We start from the raw sequence: 17,500 nt of genomic DNA, 5'->3' as shown, positions 1-17,500 counted from the left end.
CGTACTCCCTATTATTCTTTTTATAATTAAGCAGAGAATTTTTGTGACTGTGCATGAGGGAGAAGATACAGGAAGAGAGTGGAGAAAGGTTATGTTTTCATCACATTTTCTGGGTCTCTCAATTCATTTATCCTTATCTGTGTCTTTTAGATTGCAAGCTCTTAGGTGCCATGACTGTTTTTATGTGTGTCTTTAACTGGGGTACAACAGATAACCGATTACAAATTGTTGGAGTTTCCCAAGGAAACAATTTTTTGTTCCCAAGTTAATGCTCAGAAAATAAAACTGTTTGCAAAAAAATGTCAGTTTGGAAATGGAAATTTCACATGAATAAAACTTAGGGAAAAATATCTGAAAATTTGAAAAATACTTGAAAAATAGTTCAAAATGACCTAAATATTAAGTTCTTACATTTTCTAAACAGAAAATGTGTTTTTCAGTTCAAAATTCTTTAATTTTTAAGGTACAGTAAGCTTACAATGAAACGTTATATTTTGGTTCATAAAATCTTGAAATAATATGAATTAAAGAAAAGACAAAACAAAAACTCTTGCTCCAAAGAGTTTTGTTATTGTTCTTGCTTTACAACCATTGTGAGGTTTTGAATACATCCAGCAAAATAATTTTACATGCAGACTTACTAAAAAATGATTAATTTCCCCTTTGTATTAAATTTTGAGGATGGTGGGAAAGTCATCAAAATAATTGGTTTATTTTAATTTTTTTAAATTTAGTCTGAGAAAAAAAAGAACTTGCTTTGCAGAAATCACTTTACTGTTAAAAGATTCAAGATGGATTATAATCACTGGTTCTATTGTTTTCAAATTATTTCATCTGTCTTGAGTTTCTTTGTAAAAAAGTGGTCATTTGAGGCCAGCAGAATTGCTGCTTGAACTACTCTACTGTTTCTGAAATAGACCTGCTTCTTCTGTGTTGGCCTACATAAGCCATCTATACATTTTCACTTATACATGTTTGGGACAAAAAAATTGCCTTTTTAGACAAAATTATTTTGGCACAGAGAGGAGAGTTGAGAAAAGCTGGAAAGATAAAGGTAAGGCATATAGTCTTAAAGGTGAAAGAGAATAATGCAGAATAGAGAAAAAGACCAACAAAATTCTTTGGAATCAGTCCTTCATTTTCACTCTAATGAGGTATTCTTGGGTGTTTTTCTGCCACCTGATAGATTGAGGGACAGAAAAAACGAACATGATGAAACAGTGGCTGATGGAAGACTAGAGGCAAGTAAAGAAAAATTTGAATAGCATTGGTTATCTAAATAAGAGAAAGTTAGAATTATCAATAAGAAAATTATTTCTTAATCTATTTAGAAATAAAGACAGAGGAGGACCATAGCAGCATAAATTATACTCTTATGAGAAGGTCATCCCTTTGGAACCAGAGTCATGGAACCAGCAGAATATGGAGATCCAAATGTACCATTTATATAGCATATATATGTGCTGCTTGCAATTTTAGGAGTGGCAGTGATTGATTCTTTCCAGGCACAAGTAAGCGTGCCTGCTGTTGAATTGCCAACACCATCACAGCCAGCATCTCTGTGCTGCTTGGACTTCTCCAGTCCCAGTACTGCCTTTGTTAGATACCAGAGAGCTTTTGAGAACTGCCTGCACCCCTGCAGAATGTAGTTTGGCTCTCTGCTAGCCTTTTGGAAAGGGGATAATTTATATTTATTTGTAAACCTGTATCATTCTAAAATTTAAAAATCTGTGTCCATGAGTTACTTGTAGTCCAGATTAAGAGCATTTTTACTGTTTATTTCTAGATCAAATCTAACTGAATATACTCTTTCTTGGCATGGATCTACAAAGTGAATTAATACCTAAAGGGGAAGTGCTTTATTTTTCTTATCATTCATGTAATTTTCCAAATTAAGTGTTTCCATTCTCATCTGCTGAGGTTCTCAGACAGGTTTTAATTTTCAGAGCATGAAGATGTGATGAGTACATGAGCAGTTATTCAGATTTTCTGGTCATAGTCTGAGATTAATTACAGAACATAGGTTTATAATAATGACCTTGCCAAACTCCATCAGACATTGATCCTCTTCTGTATTAGCAAATGGAAATGAAAAGGATTGTGAAGAATAGTTGGAACCTGTTGCATTTCATCCACCTCAATGGATAGGCAAAATGTTGTACTGATAAGTTCACCCTTTATTTACTGTATACACAGTTTGTGACAGCGGTTTTTGTAACTCTAAAAATTACACTTAATAAATACAAGAAGATACAGATTTTCTTGATTACATAAACCTAAATATTTATTCAAGATTTCATGAGAAGTTTGTCTTAATTTAAACAGAGCTAGGGCTGCTGAATGGATGCCATTTTTTTGATGTGGACATGAAACAAGTTTTAATAATATCCACACTCATTTAACCAGTAACTCTTTTCTACTAAGGCTTTGCTTCAGCATGGTTTGCCTACTGCAATCAGAATGAAACTGAAGTCGGCTTTTCATAGATCATATTTAAGGGTTTTATCCTTCATTGCATGAAGGATTGCTTGCTTTAATTAAAAAAAATCAGAAGAGACAGAAATATTGCTGCTGTAGTTCAGAGAAATGCACTATTACTTGTATTTTCCCTTTTGGTATTGATGTATGTAGAAGTTGGAGACACTAACACATTGTGGATATTGCTGCTGAGAAGGAGAAAGGAAAAAGATAGGCTTGAAACACAGCCTGCAAGATGGCACAAAGCCAGTGCACTGAAAAATGGCAAATGTCACATTTAACAGCTGGACACAGAAATATTTCTCTTTAATTTGGAAGGAGAAAATTTTTTTCACAGCAGGGCACCCTCAAAAGAGTACAACATCAAAGAGGGTGGGTCTCCCCAGTCAAACATCATCTGGCTCCAGTGATGGAGCAAAATGAATGAACTGTCAGGACTTTTTTCCAGTGTGTATGTTTTTGCCAAGTGAAAAGTAAAAGGTTTAGTGGCTTGTTCTGATCACAGACCAAATCCTGATAATGGAAAGCTGATTCCCTAAAGTCTTCCTCTGATCAGCTGGCAGGCAATGTCTGAAGAAGACCCCATATTGATTGATGGTCCACTTTGTATTGATGGCCCCTGCCACCCTCAGAGATAAGTGAGATATGCAAAATGCTTGACAGGTCTGGAGGGCTCCTGTGATTGTGTCTCAAGCAATGTTCCAATCTAATGTTATAATCCTCACGGAAACAAACACACTTCTAAAGAAACTTAGCATGATACTTACCAACACCAGACTTGCACTCTGGAAAGAAAAAAACCTTTTTCACATTCTCCACTATGACATCCACTAGCAACATCAGCACTACTCCTTACTGCACTCCTTCATTTGCTTCTTGACTCTGACTTCAGCCCCAAAGAAGCTGAAACTAGCCATTCCTGTGCTGTTTTTCTGACAATCCTATAATTTAACAAATTTGAAGGAATAATAGACTGTAGGAATTTTTGATATGAAAACATGGCAACAGAGTTTGTCCAGCCATTACTCATTTGTTTTATGAGGAATCTCAGGCACAGTTTATCATATACTTTATTACTTGACCTTTTAATCATCATCTGGGGAACTTGACATTCCAGACATTCCAAAATATTCCAAACTAAAAATATCACTGTGCCTCATTATTTAAAACTCACAAAGGAATTAAGTATATTTTCTAAGGTATGTAATTTTTACTGAAATTCTTCATTATGGTAAGCCTTAATGAGAAGTTTAAAAAAGGATTGAAAGAATTATCTGTGGAGTCTGTATTGTAGTAGTAAATGGGTGCTCTGCTGTGATAGATGTTCTACACATACACTGTAAACACAGTCCCTATCCATATTTACTTACAAACTCAGAGTGAAGATAAGCAAATAGTGCACAGAAAATGTAAGCAAAATCCCTGTTTTCTACAGCCACAGGATCAAGACACAGACTCTAAGTACTTACTGTAAGCCATGTGACAAACCATTTTCAGGGCAGGAGCTAAACCCAGGCATCTGCAGAGCAATTCAAGTGTCTGAATGGAGGTGTTTAGTGGCATTTTAAATCCTGGAAAGTATCTAAGACATACTGACAGGGCTGACAAGTAATGCTCAGAACTTAAGGATAATTGCCTGTCTCCTGGAGCAGTCACTGGTGCTTTAGTGGGCTACTTGAACCCACAAGAAACACTAGTGGGAACTTAAGTTTACACACCTGAATATAACTGCTATTGCCTTAGCCCAGTAACAAACACTTATGAGTGGATCACCATATATTAGGCAGCAGAACGAAGCAATGTTCTTGACATTTCTTGAATGTAAGGCTATTTGTGGACAGGCTTTCTTTTCAGAGGGTTTTTTCACATGAAGTGTGTTTCTGAATTATGGTTGAGATCTTTCTTCAGTTTCTTGTTTTCATAGAATGCCCAAGACCAACGAATCAGGAATTTCAAAATGAAGGTGGTAGAAGTCATCCCCATCTTCCGAGCTGATGAGGTGATTTTCAGAGATTTCTTCCAACCTTGTGGTTCCACAGCTCCCTGAAGTGCCCTACTTAAGTGAGACCATAGCCACTTATGCTACATGCAAAGAAAATTGAAGAATTCCTTGTCTCAAAGCAAGTAGTGTTGGTTAGAAAATTAGAGTGAATTATGTAATCTTTTACCTGCCTAATAAATAGACAGGTGTGTATGGCCCATAATGGTCCAACTAAGTTAAAACGTGAATCCCATTGACTTCAGTGGCTGTTTTAAGTCTAACTTGCTAAAGGATTTCTTGCCAGTTCTGCTACAGGATTGAGAATGTCTCTACAGAATCAGAGAATATATGAGGTTGGATGGGACCATTGGAGTCACATAGTCCAACCTCTCTGAACAGGGAGGGTTTCCTAGAGCATGCTGGATAATTGCCTGTCTCCTGGCTTGTGTTTAGACAACTTTTGAATATCTCCAGAGAAGGAGACTCTGCAACTTCTTGGGGCTGTCTGCTCTAATGGTCAGTCACTCTCACTGTAAAGTTTTTCCTTGTATTCAGGTAGAACTTCCTGTGCATTAGTTTCTGACCATTGCCTCTTCTCTTATTGTTTGGTGCCACCAAGAAGAGTGACTCCATCCTCTTGACACTCTACCTGCAGATCCCTCACAGTCTCTAGGTGTTCTGTGCTTGAAAAGATAAGTATCTTTATATTCTAGTTCTTAAAATGCTTAGAGGAACATGGTATTGGAGCTTTTAAAATCCTTAAGGTAAAGAAAAGAGTGAGAAGCCCCAGGCACTGCAAACTGAAACAAAACAAAACTCCTAATCTTCTGGAATATTTGGTTGTGTAAAGGAATGAAAAAATATGAAACAAACACTTTTGAATTTCACTTTTCAATGTCTAACAGTTTTGAGAACTTTCAAGAAAATAGCCAAAGCTCTGTCATTACCTTGCAAAGGAAACAGTGCTCTGTTTTCAGAGGAACTGGGAGCAAGACTGTAACTGTCTTGATTCTCTGGCTCAGAAAATAATAGGAGCTTTATTACTGAGTAAATTCATTGATTCTTTCCAGTTGAATGAGAGTTTTCAATATTGGGCCCTTATCTGTAACTCCTTCCCTGTTGTATTTGCTGGGAATCACTAGTCAATGGGTGTGAGAGTCTTCTTTTCGGGTTATTTCAGCTTTGATAAGTTCCCTCTCTGTTTTTAAACCATCCTTTCCTTTTTAGTTTGGTTTTTTTCATGTTCTCTCTGAATTATGAGCCTAGATTGGCAACACTTTTTCTCTTCATGCTCCATGTCCCACACAGAAAAGACTGGAGAAAACCACTTCAACCTGTTGCCTCCACGTGGTGTTCAGCTACCAGGGCTGCACAGGAACACAGTGTGGTGAGCAGGGTGGAAGTAACAATGTTAAATAGAAATGTCTCCATTGCAGAATGACTCATGGCTGGAGCACCACAGCTTTTTTTGTCCTATCAGTGGACCTGTCAGGAGAGTGCAAAACTACACACAGGGAAGGCCCTGTGATATCAGTGGATACTGCAAAACCACTGGTCCTTTACAGACCTGTTTACATGCATGCAAGTTTCCAGCTTCATGTGTGGTGTTTTTTCTGCTCTGCGTCTTCCTCTCATTGCCCTGGTGTTGAGTAACACTGTTGTGTTACATGAAATTCTTTCCTCTTCCAGGACCTCCACGGGCTAATGTCAAAACAAACCACTGAGATTTGACTTAAAAAAGAAGTAATTTTATGAAGTCCACATAATCAGCAGGGCACTGCTTTCATGACACTTTCTGGAATAAGGCCCCAATCCTCCAACCGCTTACACAGATGCTTGATTTCACACACGAGTATTCCCGTTGAGATCAATGGGGCTACAACATGTGCATAAGTGTTTGCTGGACCGGGGTCTAAGTGAGAGATGAAGCCTTTCACCTAGCACAGACAGTTCAAACCAATGTTTATAGTTTCATATGCCATAATCCTTTGAGAAACATTAAATAGCTTTTAATATTATTTGGCAAGTATTCTCTTTTATAAAATTTGTTAGAAGATGCCTGCTAGATTAAAGAGAAAAACATTAAGTACATATTACAAGATGTATGCTCCATACCAGATATGGCTAATTTTAGAAAATTGCTTTGAATTGTGTGAGCAGTCAAAGAAGATCATTGGCTGTTAGGATATATTCCTGTGCATTTTCACAGAGGGGTTGCATCCAGTTGGACGAAAGTTTTGGGTTAACTTTAACCAGCGAGGCCTCCTGATATTTCCTCCTTGCTCATTTTTTCAGATTTCTATTCTGTTAGTTGCTTATAGCACTTCAAAATGCTTTGGAAAACTTGATGATATTTCTAAGTATAAACAAATGGCATGTAATACAAATGTCTCAATAAAGAAAAATCATTCTTTGAATGGACTGCTGCATTTTCTACATGGCAAGGAGATACCATCAATTATTATTTTAAAAATAGAAGCACTTCAAAGCAAGTAACTAGTTATTGACATGGATTTACTTCATATAGATACAAAGACTGTAGTAACTGGCTTTAATTTTCCACATAATAATAAACCAAAGTATTCTTATCTCATCCTAAGACAACAGCTTGAATGTTATCTGTAACATATTTATATTTTTGATTCTACTATCTGTCCATAAATAATCTGAAGGCATATTTTAACTGGTAAAGTAAATCAATTAGTCTTATCAAGAAACAGTGGAACGTACGAGAAGTATTTATAACTAATGTCTTTCTGAAATAATGACCATGCAATTGAAAGGGAACCTGTCCAAACATTTCCACTTATAGTAGAACGAGGTTGATGACATGTATACTACTATTGTTGCATACCAGTTTTATGTGTATAGTTGATTATTACAGATTCAGTAATATTTATTAGGTATCAAAATTGGATTTATCACAATGTGATGAATGGCCTTTTCTTTATTCTGTCTGGGAATAATTTGCCTGTTCACTGTATAGGTAATCTAAAAGATAGCGTGCAGTTTACAAAATATTTCAATGTTTGAGATGTGGTCTTTGCAAATTATGTGATTATAAAATATTATTATTGTCATAAATCAACATCAGTTTTTCCTTTTAGTTAAACTGTATTTGGAGAGTTTTCCATGCATTTTAGTTTTCCTCTGAGCTCCATTATATTTCATTTTTCTTCTATACAGTGAGACTAAAAGGTTCTTAGGAAGTTTGCTGAATATCCTTGGTCATCAAGCTAATGAAAGAAGTGAGAAGGAAGTGACAGTTAAATATACAATTGTTTCTACACGCCTTTCTCATTCAGTGTGTAACAAGGAGAAGACACACATTTGAAAGGGCTCTCCTGTCCTGAAGCAGATGCCCAGCTCCTAATATTAAGGCATTTAAAGTCTAAAAGCATTCATTTTTGAGCATTTGTTGCTATCAATATGAACCCAGCTGTAGTTTGATTTTCAGCCTAAACTATGCTCCTTAAATGTAATATTTTTCAAGAAATTCTGCTGGTAGTCTTCTTTCTTTCGGTTCATGCAGAATCTTCTGAACATTTCAGATATTCTAGCTAATGAGGTCCTTTGGCAGAGTGTTGATTTCAAAGACAGCTAAGCACCAGTATATCACACAAAATCCAACCTAAATGAGTAAGTTATCAAGTCATGTATACAATCCAGTTTGCTTTCAGTTTTACACAATTAGAAGCTCTAACAAATAAACTCTTGTCATAATAAACTCTAGAGTTCATTGGCATTTTGCTTAACAATCACTGCCTTGGACAAGTCAAATTACTGAATTTTACTGTTCAGTTATCTGTGTGAGTCTCAGAGCTTTTCAGGAAAGAGGCAGCTATTTCTTCAGCCTTATGGGAGAGGTAGCCTTCCCTGCTGTTTGTTCTGTTGGCTGTAGAGCTCTCTTCTACCAGTAATGCCACCGAACACTCTTCTCCCATCTATGAAAGCACACATGTATTCAACTTCACTTACACTACTAGTTTAGTACAGAGAGTGAGTAAAATGACCCAAAGTGAATTTAAAAAAAAGATAATTAAATGAAGATACGGCAGTTTCCTTTAAAAGAAGATGATGGTGATGACAGGACTGGGTGTTTTTGGGTAAGAACAAAGGTGAAGGCCAATACAGCAGATATTATGGTGGAAGTCTGTTATAGACCATCCAACCAAGATGAAGAGGCAGGTGAAATATTCTATAAGCAGATGGGAGAAGTCTCATGATTGTCATCCCTTGTTCTCATGGTAGACTTCAATTTACCCACGTTTGTTAGAAATGGAGCACAGCAGATGGGAAAAAATCCAGGATGATCCTGGAGTGTGCAGAAGATAACTTCCTGACATAGATGGTGAGGGAGTGAGCTATGGAACGTGCCATGCTGGACCTGTTGTTTGTGAACAGAGAAGGACTTGAGGGTTATGTGGTGGTCAGACCACGATCTTGAGCACAATGACCACAAAATGATTGAGTTTTCAGATCTCGGAGATGTAAGGAGGAGGATCAGCAGAACTGCCATCTTGGACTTCCGGAGGGCAGACTTTGGCCTGTTTAGGGGACTGGGTAACAGAGTCCCTTGGGAGGCAGTCTTAAATGGCAAGGAGTCCAGGAAAGCTGGATGTGCCTTAAGAAGGCAATCTTAAAGGAGCGGGAGCAGGCTGTCCACGTATGCCAAAAGACGAATTGGTGGGGAAGACGATTAGCCTTAGCTGTAAGTTAGGGAAAAGAGAGTTTGTGATCTTTGGAAGGAAGGGGCACACAACTCCAGGGGACTGCAAGGATGTCATGAGGTTATGCAGGGAGAAAATTAGAAGGGCCAAAGCCTGAGTAGAACTTACCTGCTGTAAAAAAAAAAAAAAAAGTTTCTGTAAATTGCATAGCAACTTAAGAGGGGCCAAGGAGACTCTCCACCCTTTGGTGGATATGTGAGGAAACAGTGACAAAAGATGAGGAAAATGCTGAGGAACTTAATGCCCTCTTTGACCCAGTCTTTAATAGTAAGACCAGTTCTTCTTTGAATAACCAGTCCTCTGAGCTGTAAGACAGGTGTGGGAAGCAGAATGAAGCCTCTGTAATCAAGAGAAAAATTGTAAGATACCTGCTACTCCATTTAGACACACACAAGTCTGTGGGGGGGGGGGTCACATGAGATTGACATAAGGGTGTTGAGGAGCTGGTGGAAGAGCCCACTAAACCACTTTCAATAATTTTTAAGTGGCCATGGCTCATCAGGGAGGTTCCTGATGACCAGAGGCCAGCAGACATGAAGCTACAAGAGGGGCAGGAAGAAGGATGCAGGGAACAACAAGCCTGTAAGCCTGATCTTGGTGCCAGGGGAGGTCATGGACCAAATCATCTTGAGTGCCAATGCAGACAACCAAGACTGGGCATAGCCAGCACGGGTTTAAGAAAGGCAGGTCCTGCTTGACCGACCTGGTCTCCTTCTGTGAAAGTGTGACATACTTCATGGATGAGGGAAAGGCTGTGGATGTTGTCTATCTGGTCTTCAGCGAAGTCTTTAACACCGTTTCCCACAGAATTCTGCTGGAGAAACTGGATGCTGATGGCTTGTACTCTTCAAGTAAAAAATTGAAACTGGCCGTGTCCAGAGAGTAGAGGTGAGTGGTGCCAAACCCAGTTGGTGGCTGGTCACAAGTGCTGTTGCCCACAGCTCCGTGTTGGGGAGCAGGCCTGTTCAATACCTTTATCCATGATCTGGATGAGGGGATCAAGTGCACCTTCTGTCAGTTAGCAGATTACACTAATTTATGCAGGAGTGTTGATCTACTGGAGGGTGAAAGGGCTCTGCAGAGGGATCTGGACAGGCTGGATTGATGGGCTGAGGCCAATTGGATGAGGTCAAACAAGGGCAAGCACCAGGTCCTGCACTTTGGTCACAACAATCCTGCATGATGGGACAGGTTGGGGGAAGAGTGGCTGGAAAGACGCCTTGCTGGAAAACGATCTGGGGGTGCTAGTTGACAGCAGCTGAACATGAGCCAACTGTGCCCAGGTGGCCAAGAAGGCCAATGGCATCCTGGCCTGTATCAGCAGTAGTGTGGCCGACAGGATCAGGGCAGCAACTGTCCCTCTGTGCTTGCCACTGGTGAGGCCACATGGCCAGAACTGTGTCCAGTTCTGGGCCTCTCACTACAAAAAGGACATTGATGTGCTGGAGTGTGTCCAGAGAAGGGCAATGGAGCTGGGAAAGGGTCGGGAGTACCTGAGGAGCAGGTGAGGAAGCTGGGAGTGTTTAACCTGGAGAAAAGGAGGATCAGGGGGACCTTATGCTCTGTACAACTGCCTGAAAGGAGGGTGTAGCAGCATGGGAGTTGGTGTTTTCTCCCAAGTAACAAGTGACAGGAGAAGAGTAAGCAGCCTCAGACTGCACCAGGGGAGATTTAGCTTGGATGTTAGGGAAAAGTTCTTCACTGGGAGGGTTGTCAAGCACTGGAACAGGCTGTCCAGGGAAGTGGTAGAGTCACCATCCCTGGAGGTATTTAAAAGTGCAGCTGTGGCACTTAGGGACTTCATTAAGTGCTTGGCTTGGCAATGACCAGTTAAGGGTTGGATAATTTTAAAGGTCTTTGCAACCTAAACAATTCTATGATTCCATAATTGCACACCTTTTACAGACTGTCAGCTATATAGCCAGGCTTATAACCGTTACTCTTTTTGGCATTTTTTTCAACTTCTGTTTAGGATAGACACCTGTAGAAGATGTTGTTGTGTTTTTACATCAAAAGCAAGGTCTCACAATAGTGAGATTTACATAATGTAGAGCTTATTCAGTTCTGATGTCCAAGTCAGCAAAGAAACTTTGAATGTAACTGTGGCTTGTAGGTTCATGCACTGTTATAGAAAGAATACAGCTTGTATGAATGCTACCCCATCTAACATGTCAGTCTGGTTACAACTTCTTCACCATATTACCAGTAGTTTTGGGTACACTTTTGCTATCTTGACTCTTCCCATTGAAGTCAAGAGCAAAACTTCTTTTGAGAGGAGAAGACTCATAGTAACTGATTTGAAAATTCTATGATTTTATGCACATGGTATCAATGAGAATAGCAGCAAACAGCAAGATGCAGGAGTCTCTACTAATGGTAAGAATTAACTCTTGCATATTTTGTGGTTTTATTCACATCTCTTTTGATGTCTTGCAACATAAAATAAATATTCCAATAGCTACTTTTAGAAGATAATGGTATGTACAAAGAAAAATTCTGTTTTCAGGTCAATCTATTCTCTGATTGCCTGAAATGAAAATGAGTGGTCAAATAATTATCTGTTAATATCTTTCTTATCTGACTAAATGGCAAAATAAAATGCAGGCAGAATTTCTAAAGACATAATCCTTTATCAGACCCTGGAAAGAGAACAAGGGAAGGCAATAGATAGAGAGGAAAGAACTTCAACAAACTATTTTTGGTTTTGCTGCCTCTTCCATGAAATTGTTTTTAATTGTTTCATAACTTGGCATTCTCTGCAGTTGTGCTGTTACATTTGAACTTCTTTAAAATTTTGCGACATCTATACCAGAAACTGGAGCAACAATCTTTAGCATTGAAATTAGATTTGCCTCATTGATCCAAGTGAGCAGTACTGACTCTATCAATACTGAAGTGAAGGTTCTCAAAAGGCTCTTTAGCACTCCACCATGTCTTCTAATACTGCTTAAATCTTAGATAGTCCTTTTTTATTTTACTTATTTATGGGTGTTCAGAGATTTTAGAGCATCACTTATATGAGATGCACTGTGCTTTAAAAGTTACGTTACTATTATTGCCATTGTATGTTGCTCTTATCATTGTCATTAAAGTAACTGTATCTATGTCCTCCAAATAATTATCAGCAACCAATACAGCAAGTAATACCTCCAGTCCTTCATATCTAATTTATGTTTGCATGCCATTACAAGATGAACCCGACCTCTATTTGTGTCTTGATTATTTAATAAAGTGGTGTTTACAAGGAAGAGAATAGGAAATACCAAAGAGAAGACTTGTGTTCTGATGACTATGCTTTGGACTCACTTTCTTGGATAATAAAGCCATTTCTGTTGTATTCTGAAGTCAATGGATGAAATTCACAGAGTAAAAATACGTGTCACTTTCTGAGTCTCTTGATCTGCAACATACCAGTAAAATATCCATAAACACTCAAGAACATATTAAGAAGACAGTTAACTGTATGGCAACTGTTAAGGGGACTGTAATGCATGTCAAATGAGGTGAGTGCAGTCCTCTTTTTTCAGATTCCAGTCTCTTCCACAAATCTGGTTCATTCCATTAGAAAACAAATAAACAAAAAACCTACAACAAAACCAAAACCCTTAAAACTCAGCAAAACCAAAGCTTATCAAGTACTTAGTGTCAGAAGAGGAAAAGTTCCAGTAAGAATCTTAGGTAACACTTCCAACACTACTTTATAACCAAAGTAGAAAAATGAAATAACTAATTGTGTTTCCCTTACTTAGATCAGTGACTGATGTGAGATACAGAAAAAATAAATACTGTGTCTGCAGGGACTTGGAGAAATGGTATTTTATTTTGCCGTGGCGCTCTGGCAATGTGTTAAAAATTATGCCAGTGTAGATGGATGTAATGATCTAGTGAGGTAGTAAAAGACTTCCAGTAACATCAGTTTATCACAGGTTTCTGCAGTATTTTCTGTAATAGGTACTATGAGTGTTTAAGGGCGTACGCATGTGTAATAGAAATGTGGGTGAATATGTGTATCCATAGTTTACTGTAGTGCCTGGATTCACGGCTTGTGCTACAGGTTTGCTTTTTCTGTTACGGCACGTTGTGGTTTGCTCCATCACGAGGATTTCTTCAGGCAGTTATATCTTTGATGGTTGCCTGATTTATGGAACTGTAAAATAAATAAGAACTCTTGCATGATAGTGACATGAAAAATAATGTATATCCAGTTTTTGTTGTTTTTTCCCAGATTTTGACCTGTATTGTGCAATTTGACAAATAAACAGATTCAAGACATTGTTATTTCCCTTCTAAGCTTAGGGCTTCTGCTTCCTTACAGATGGGTTTACAATCCTGTAAGAACAGGGCTAAGAGTGATGTTGGATAGATTATGACTATGCAGGAATGTCAGTAATTTCTCCTAGGAAAGGAGGGCATAGTGTCACTTGATGCATCACTACTTGCGAGAAAAAAGTATTTGAAAATACTTAGAACAGTCCTTCCAATTCACCAAGGCCCAGGAAAGATCCAGTCCTATATTTTCATGACAGATTTTAATTTTTCATATCAGTTAATGTCTGTCTATTTACACAAAGTTCTGAGTAAGACCCTGTGTGTCAAGATATGAGTGTCAGTACTGATTATGGCAGACCTCTTTGTCTTTCCTGTTTCATATCATCTGGGGATTAGGAAGCTATCAGCTCTTCTTTTATGGGAATTGTTTTTGCCTCATATTAAGCCATATATTGTTATGTGAATAAGCAGCATGTAAATGGATAGATAATAAACACTGCTGAGAATGTTTGCATAGATACTGCCAAACTGGTTCCAGCCAAGTACTGTTAGTCATTAATTTTTCCTTCTCTTCCTTTTTATAGGCTGATTTCCTGTAGAATTTTTCTGATTTCATCATAGATTTTTATTGTTTAGCATATTTTGCTCACATATTCAACATACATTAAGATATTTGCGTAAGAATAGGTCTGTGCTGATAATCAACATGCTACTATACATAAAAAAATAAACCTCATCCCTGATATTGGAGTATTTGTTTACTTCTGAGGACTCCTGATTTCTCTGTCTTTATTTCACTCAGTGCATGTTGGGGTAGCATCTTGCTTATCCAACACAGGAGTATTTGGCCAGGTTCCACCTGATGCTTGTCACAGACACTCAGGAACAAAAGATAAGGATTGCAATAGACACTTGATTTCTATGTCACTCATCCTCTTGCAATGGGCATATTGCTCCTGATTACTCACAGTCCCTCTTGGCCAACAACAAAGCAAGGCTGGTTCCTGAATTTGCCACTCTCCTTTGGTGGAGGAAAAAACTGGATCTCGATTCCTGCGTATACTTTTTTGTGAAATGTGGGAAACATTTTTAATGTTGAATGTGGGAAACTCTTTTAAAAAATTGGATGTATTGAATATAGCCACATAATTTTCAAGATTATTCTCTTGATATTGAAATAAACATTCAAGATTGTTTATTTGTATATACTAGAAATGTTCAATTCAATGTAATGTGCATCCTCTTTAGTTAGCAAAATTAATACTTTCAAGAAGACATTGGTTTAAGCTCATACAATTACAAATGGTGTAGCATTTTTGGGATACGGGTATTCAAGCAAATGGTGTTCACAGAGAGGAAAAAGGCATGAAAATGAGATTTACTTCAAACAGGCACCTAACTGTTCAGATGCATTTGTGAAATTTGACAAAGTAGTTGTGTAACAAGTAAAAATCTTGTGAGATAGCACGCTTTTATTAGGATTAGACCTACTTAGATAACATTTTTAAAACAGTCAGTAGGACAGGTGTGCATGAAACATTTATCTTTTCATTTTAGAACCTCTTGAGCAACTTTATTCTTGATTTCAGAGAGAGCATCCACTTTCAAATAGAAACATAATACTGTCTTTTTTTTTTTAAATTACCATAACTGGCTCTCGTGTCCTTAGCAGAGATGTCATGTTTAGGAAAACGATGATTCCCTCAGGACTGATTTCTCATTTAGTACTTCAAAAAATTATATGTCTCAAGGGAGCCCCTAAAGGCATCATCAACTCCGTTTTTCCTTCTAGTCTCATTTGTTTTCATATTATGAATCCTACAACTCCCTAACATATCATGTGAGGTTCCTGAAGTATATGCTCTTGCTTCAACTGAGATGTGAAAGAAGGGATACTTGTTTAGTGATTACTACTGCCCCTTGTTCAGATGTCCCAGCCATTTCAATGCACGCTTTACATTCAGATTTTCTTGTTTATCTGGCAGTTCATTATTTAAGGCCAGCTTGTCAAAATAGGTTAAATATTCTTTGGGAAACATGGTCACATCTTTGAGACACCACAAATATTTTTAATATGAAAAGATTGGCTTGATAAGAGAAACATGATAAAATTGCATCCCTCTAAATACTTTTCTGCTTTTTCATGTATGTTTCTAAGAGTATCAGTTTACAAATGACAAAATTCATGGCAGTAAAGTCCTGGAAAAGCCACAGAGAGACACCAGCAAAGCAGTGAAAATGATTGCTGATGATTTGTTCTAACTACTTGACCTTGTGACGTCTCTCCCAGATATATGACCAAGATGGGACACTGCAGCACTTTATCGATGGTGGAGAACCCAGTAAGTCAAGCTGGATGAGGTACATCCGATGTGCGAGGCACTGTGGGGAGCAGAACTTAACAGTGGTTCAGTACAGGTAAAGTGGTTTCTGATTCACTCAACGACGCAAAATGAAAATGTTTTATCAGACTGTAACTTTCAGAAGTACTTCTGCCTTTGATTGCAAAGACAGTTTCAGAGCTCTGGAGGATGTGCTCACGTGGGGCAACACATGCAGGGTGAAGCTCCAGGGAGTGAGGGCAGCCCTGTGTCACTTGTGTGACCACCACGCCACACAGAGCTCTCTGCACTTTTCCAAATAGTCTCATCAGAGGCAAGCCAACACAAGCAGTCCTCCACCCTCAGTAGAGATGTGTGTGATAGGGGAGGGGGAAAAGTGGCAGGGAAGGAGTTTTGCTCCCAGAGGCACCCTGAGGGTCAGTCATGAGGTGAGCTTTTATGTTGAGTGCACCTGCTAACCAAGATTGCTAGTGCTTGTACCCCTTGTCTGGCTGGCTAGAGAAAGTCAAAATGTGAAGAAAAATGTAAAGAAATTTTGGTGCATTTTACTTTGTACTTGCAAATGGATCCAGAAAACCCAGACAACACATTACATAAATACATGATCTCAGCTATAAACAAACCTTTTGTCTTAGAATCAGAAGCAACTGCTTGGCCTTATTAAACGTGGTAGGAAGTACATCAAAGAATGCCCCAGGCTTGCCAGTCACAGTGAGCAATGAATTTTTCTGGTTGCTTTAGAAAGCAGAGTTTCTTTTATTCAGGAAAAATCTTAATCTTATTTAAACTACCTTTAAAATTAAAAATAAAACATACGAAAGCAAGCTAAAATGAAATATATGAAGTTTGATTATCCCATAGAGATCCAATTTAACAATGGTAAAATTGTTCAGCTGCATTTTCAACTTTTTTATTCTCTGGCCAGTTGACTAAATAATGCTGCAGTTAAAAAAATAACTATCCTATTTATACATTACAAATATTTTATTATATACTTAAATATTTGCTATCTATAGCTAAAATACCATTGGATTTTAAATAAACACACCGGATAATGAAAAAAGATTGTTGTGATGAAGGAGTATTTTTGTAGGTATCTTGCGGACTATTTCTCAATGTGGTGATATGTGCGTGCACGTATACGTATAAAAATAAGAAAAAAAATAGATGCGTACATATATATATATATATATATATATAAGTGAGCATGAGAAAGTCATTACACATCTGTCAATATTAAGTGGATTTTACAACTCTCCTTTCATGATGGAGTTTTTACTTAGAGTTCCCTCTGTTGATCTGTTTTCGATTACTTCAGATCTTTATAAAATGAACTACAAAAACACAATTTAAAAAACTGGCATCCATCACCAGTGACTGCATCCAAGTGTAAGAAAATAGAAAAGTTGGACACTGAAAAACCAGCCTAATTTTTATTGTACATGGACGTCCTCCTCACAGAAAGTCAGCTGGTTTAAATTCATTCTGTTATGATTTGTAATATCTAAATGGAATTTTCTTCAAAGTGCTCTTGATTGATTGACCCTTAGCTGAACGTTTTGTTTTTATTTTGAGGCTGACAATAATGTTTGTTGGCATGTGTTCTGCTTCAACTGCGTTGGGACGCCATGAAGCTATCTTTATGAGTCATCCAACCACAATACTAAATACATGTCAGCAAAGGAAATATTATCCGAAAA

The 17,500-nt window shown here is 38.0% G+C and overlaps 1 protein-coding gene across 1 annotated transcript in view; it reads left to right on the top strand.

The window, feature by feature from the left end:
• Positions 1–17,500, top strand: part of PRDM6 (PR/SET domain 6) — a gene marked incomplete at both ends in the record, with an annotated part of 72,581 nt that overhangs the window by 32,882 nt on the left and 22,199 nt on the right. Inside the window, one exon of the mRNA XM_082300880.1 lies at positions 15,749–15,876. Coding sequence (XP_082157006.1) covers positions 15,749–15,876 — 128 coding nt within the window. The remainder of the gene's footprint in view (positions 1–15,748; positions 15,877–17,500) is intronic.

The sequence above is a fragment of the Coloeus monedula genome (assembly GCF_965178545.1).
Source record: "Coloeus monedula genome assembly, chromosome: Z".
NCBI lineage: Eukaryota > Metazoa > Chordata > Aves > Passeriformes > Corvidae > Coloeus > Coloeus monedula.
Note: the sequence above shows the minus strand (reverse complement) of the source record. Positions and strands in the feature narration are given on the sequence as shown.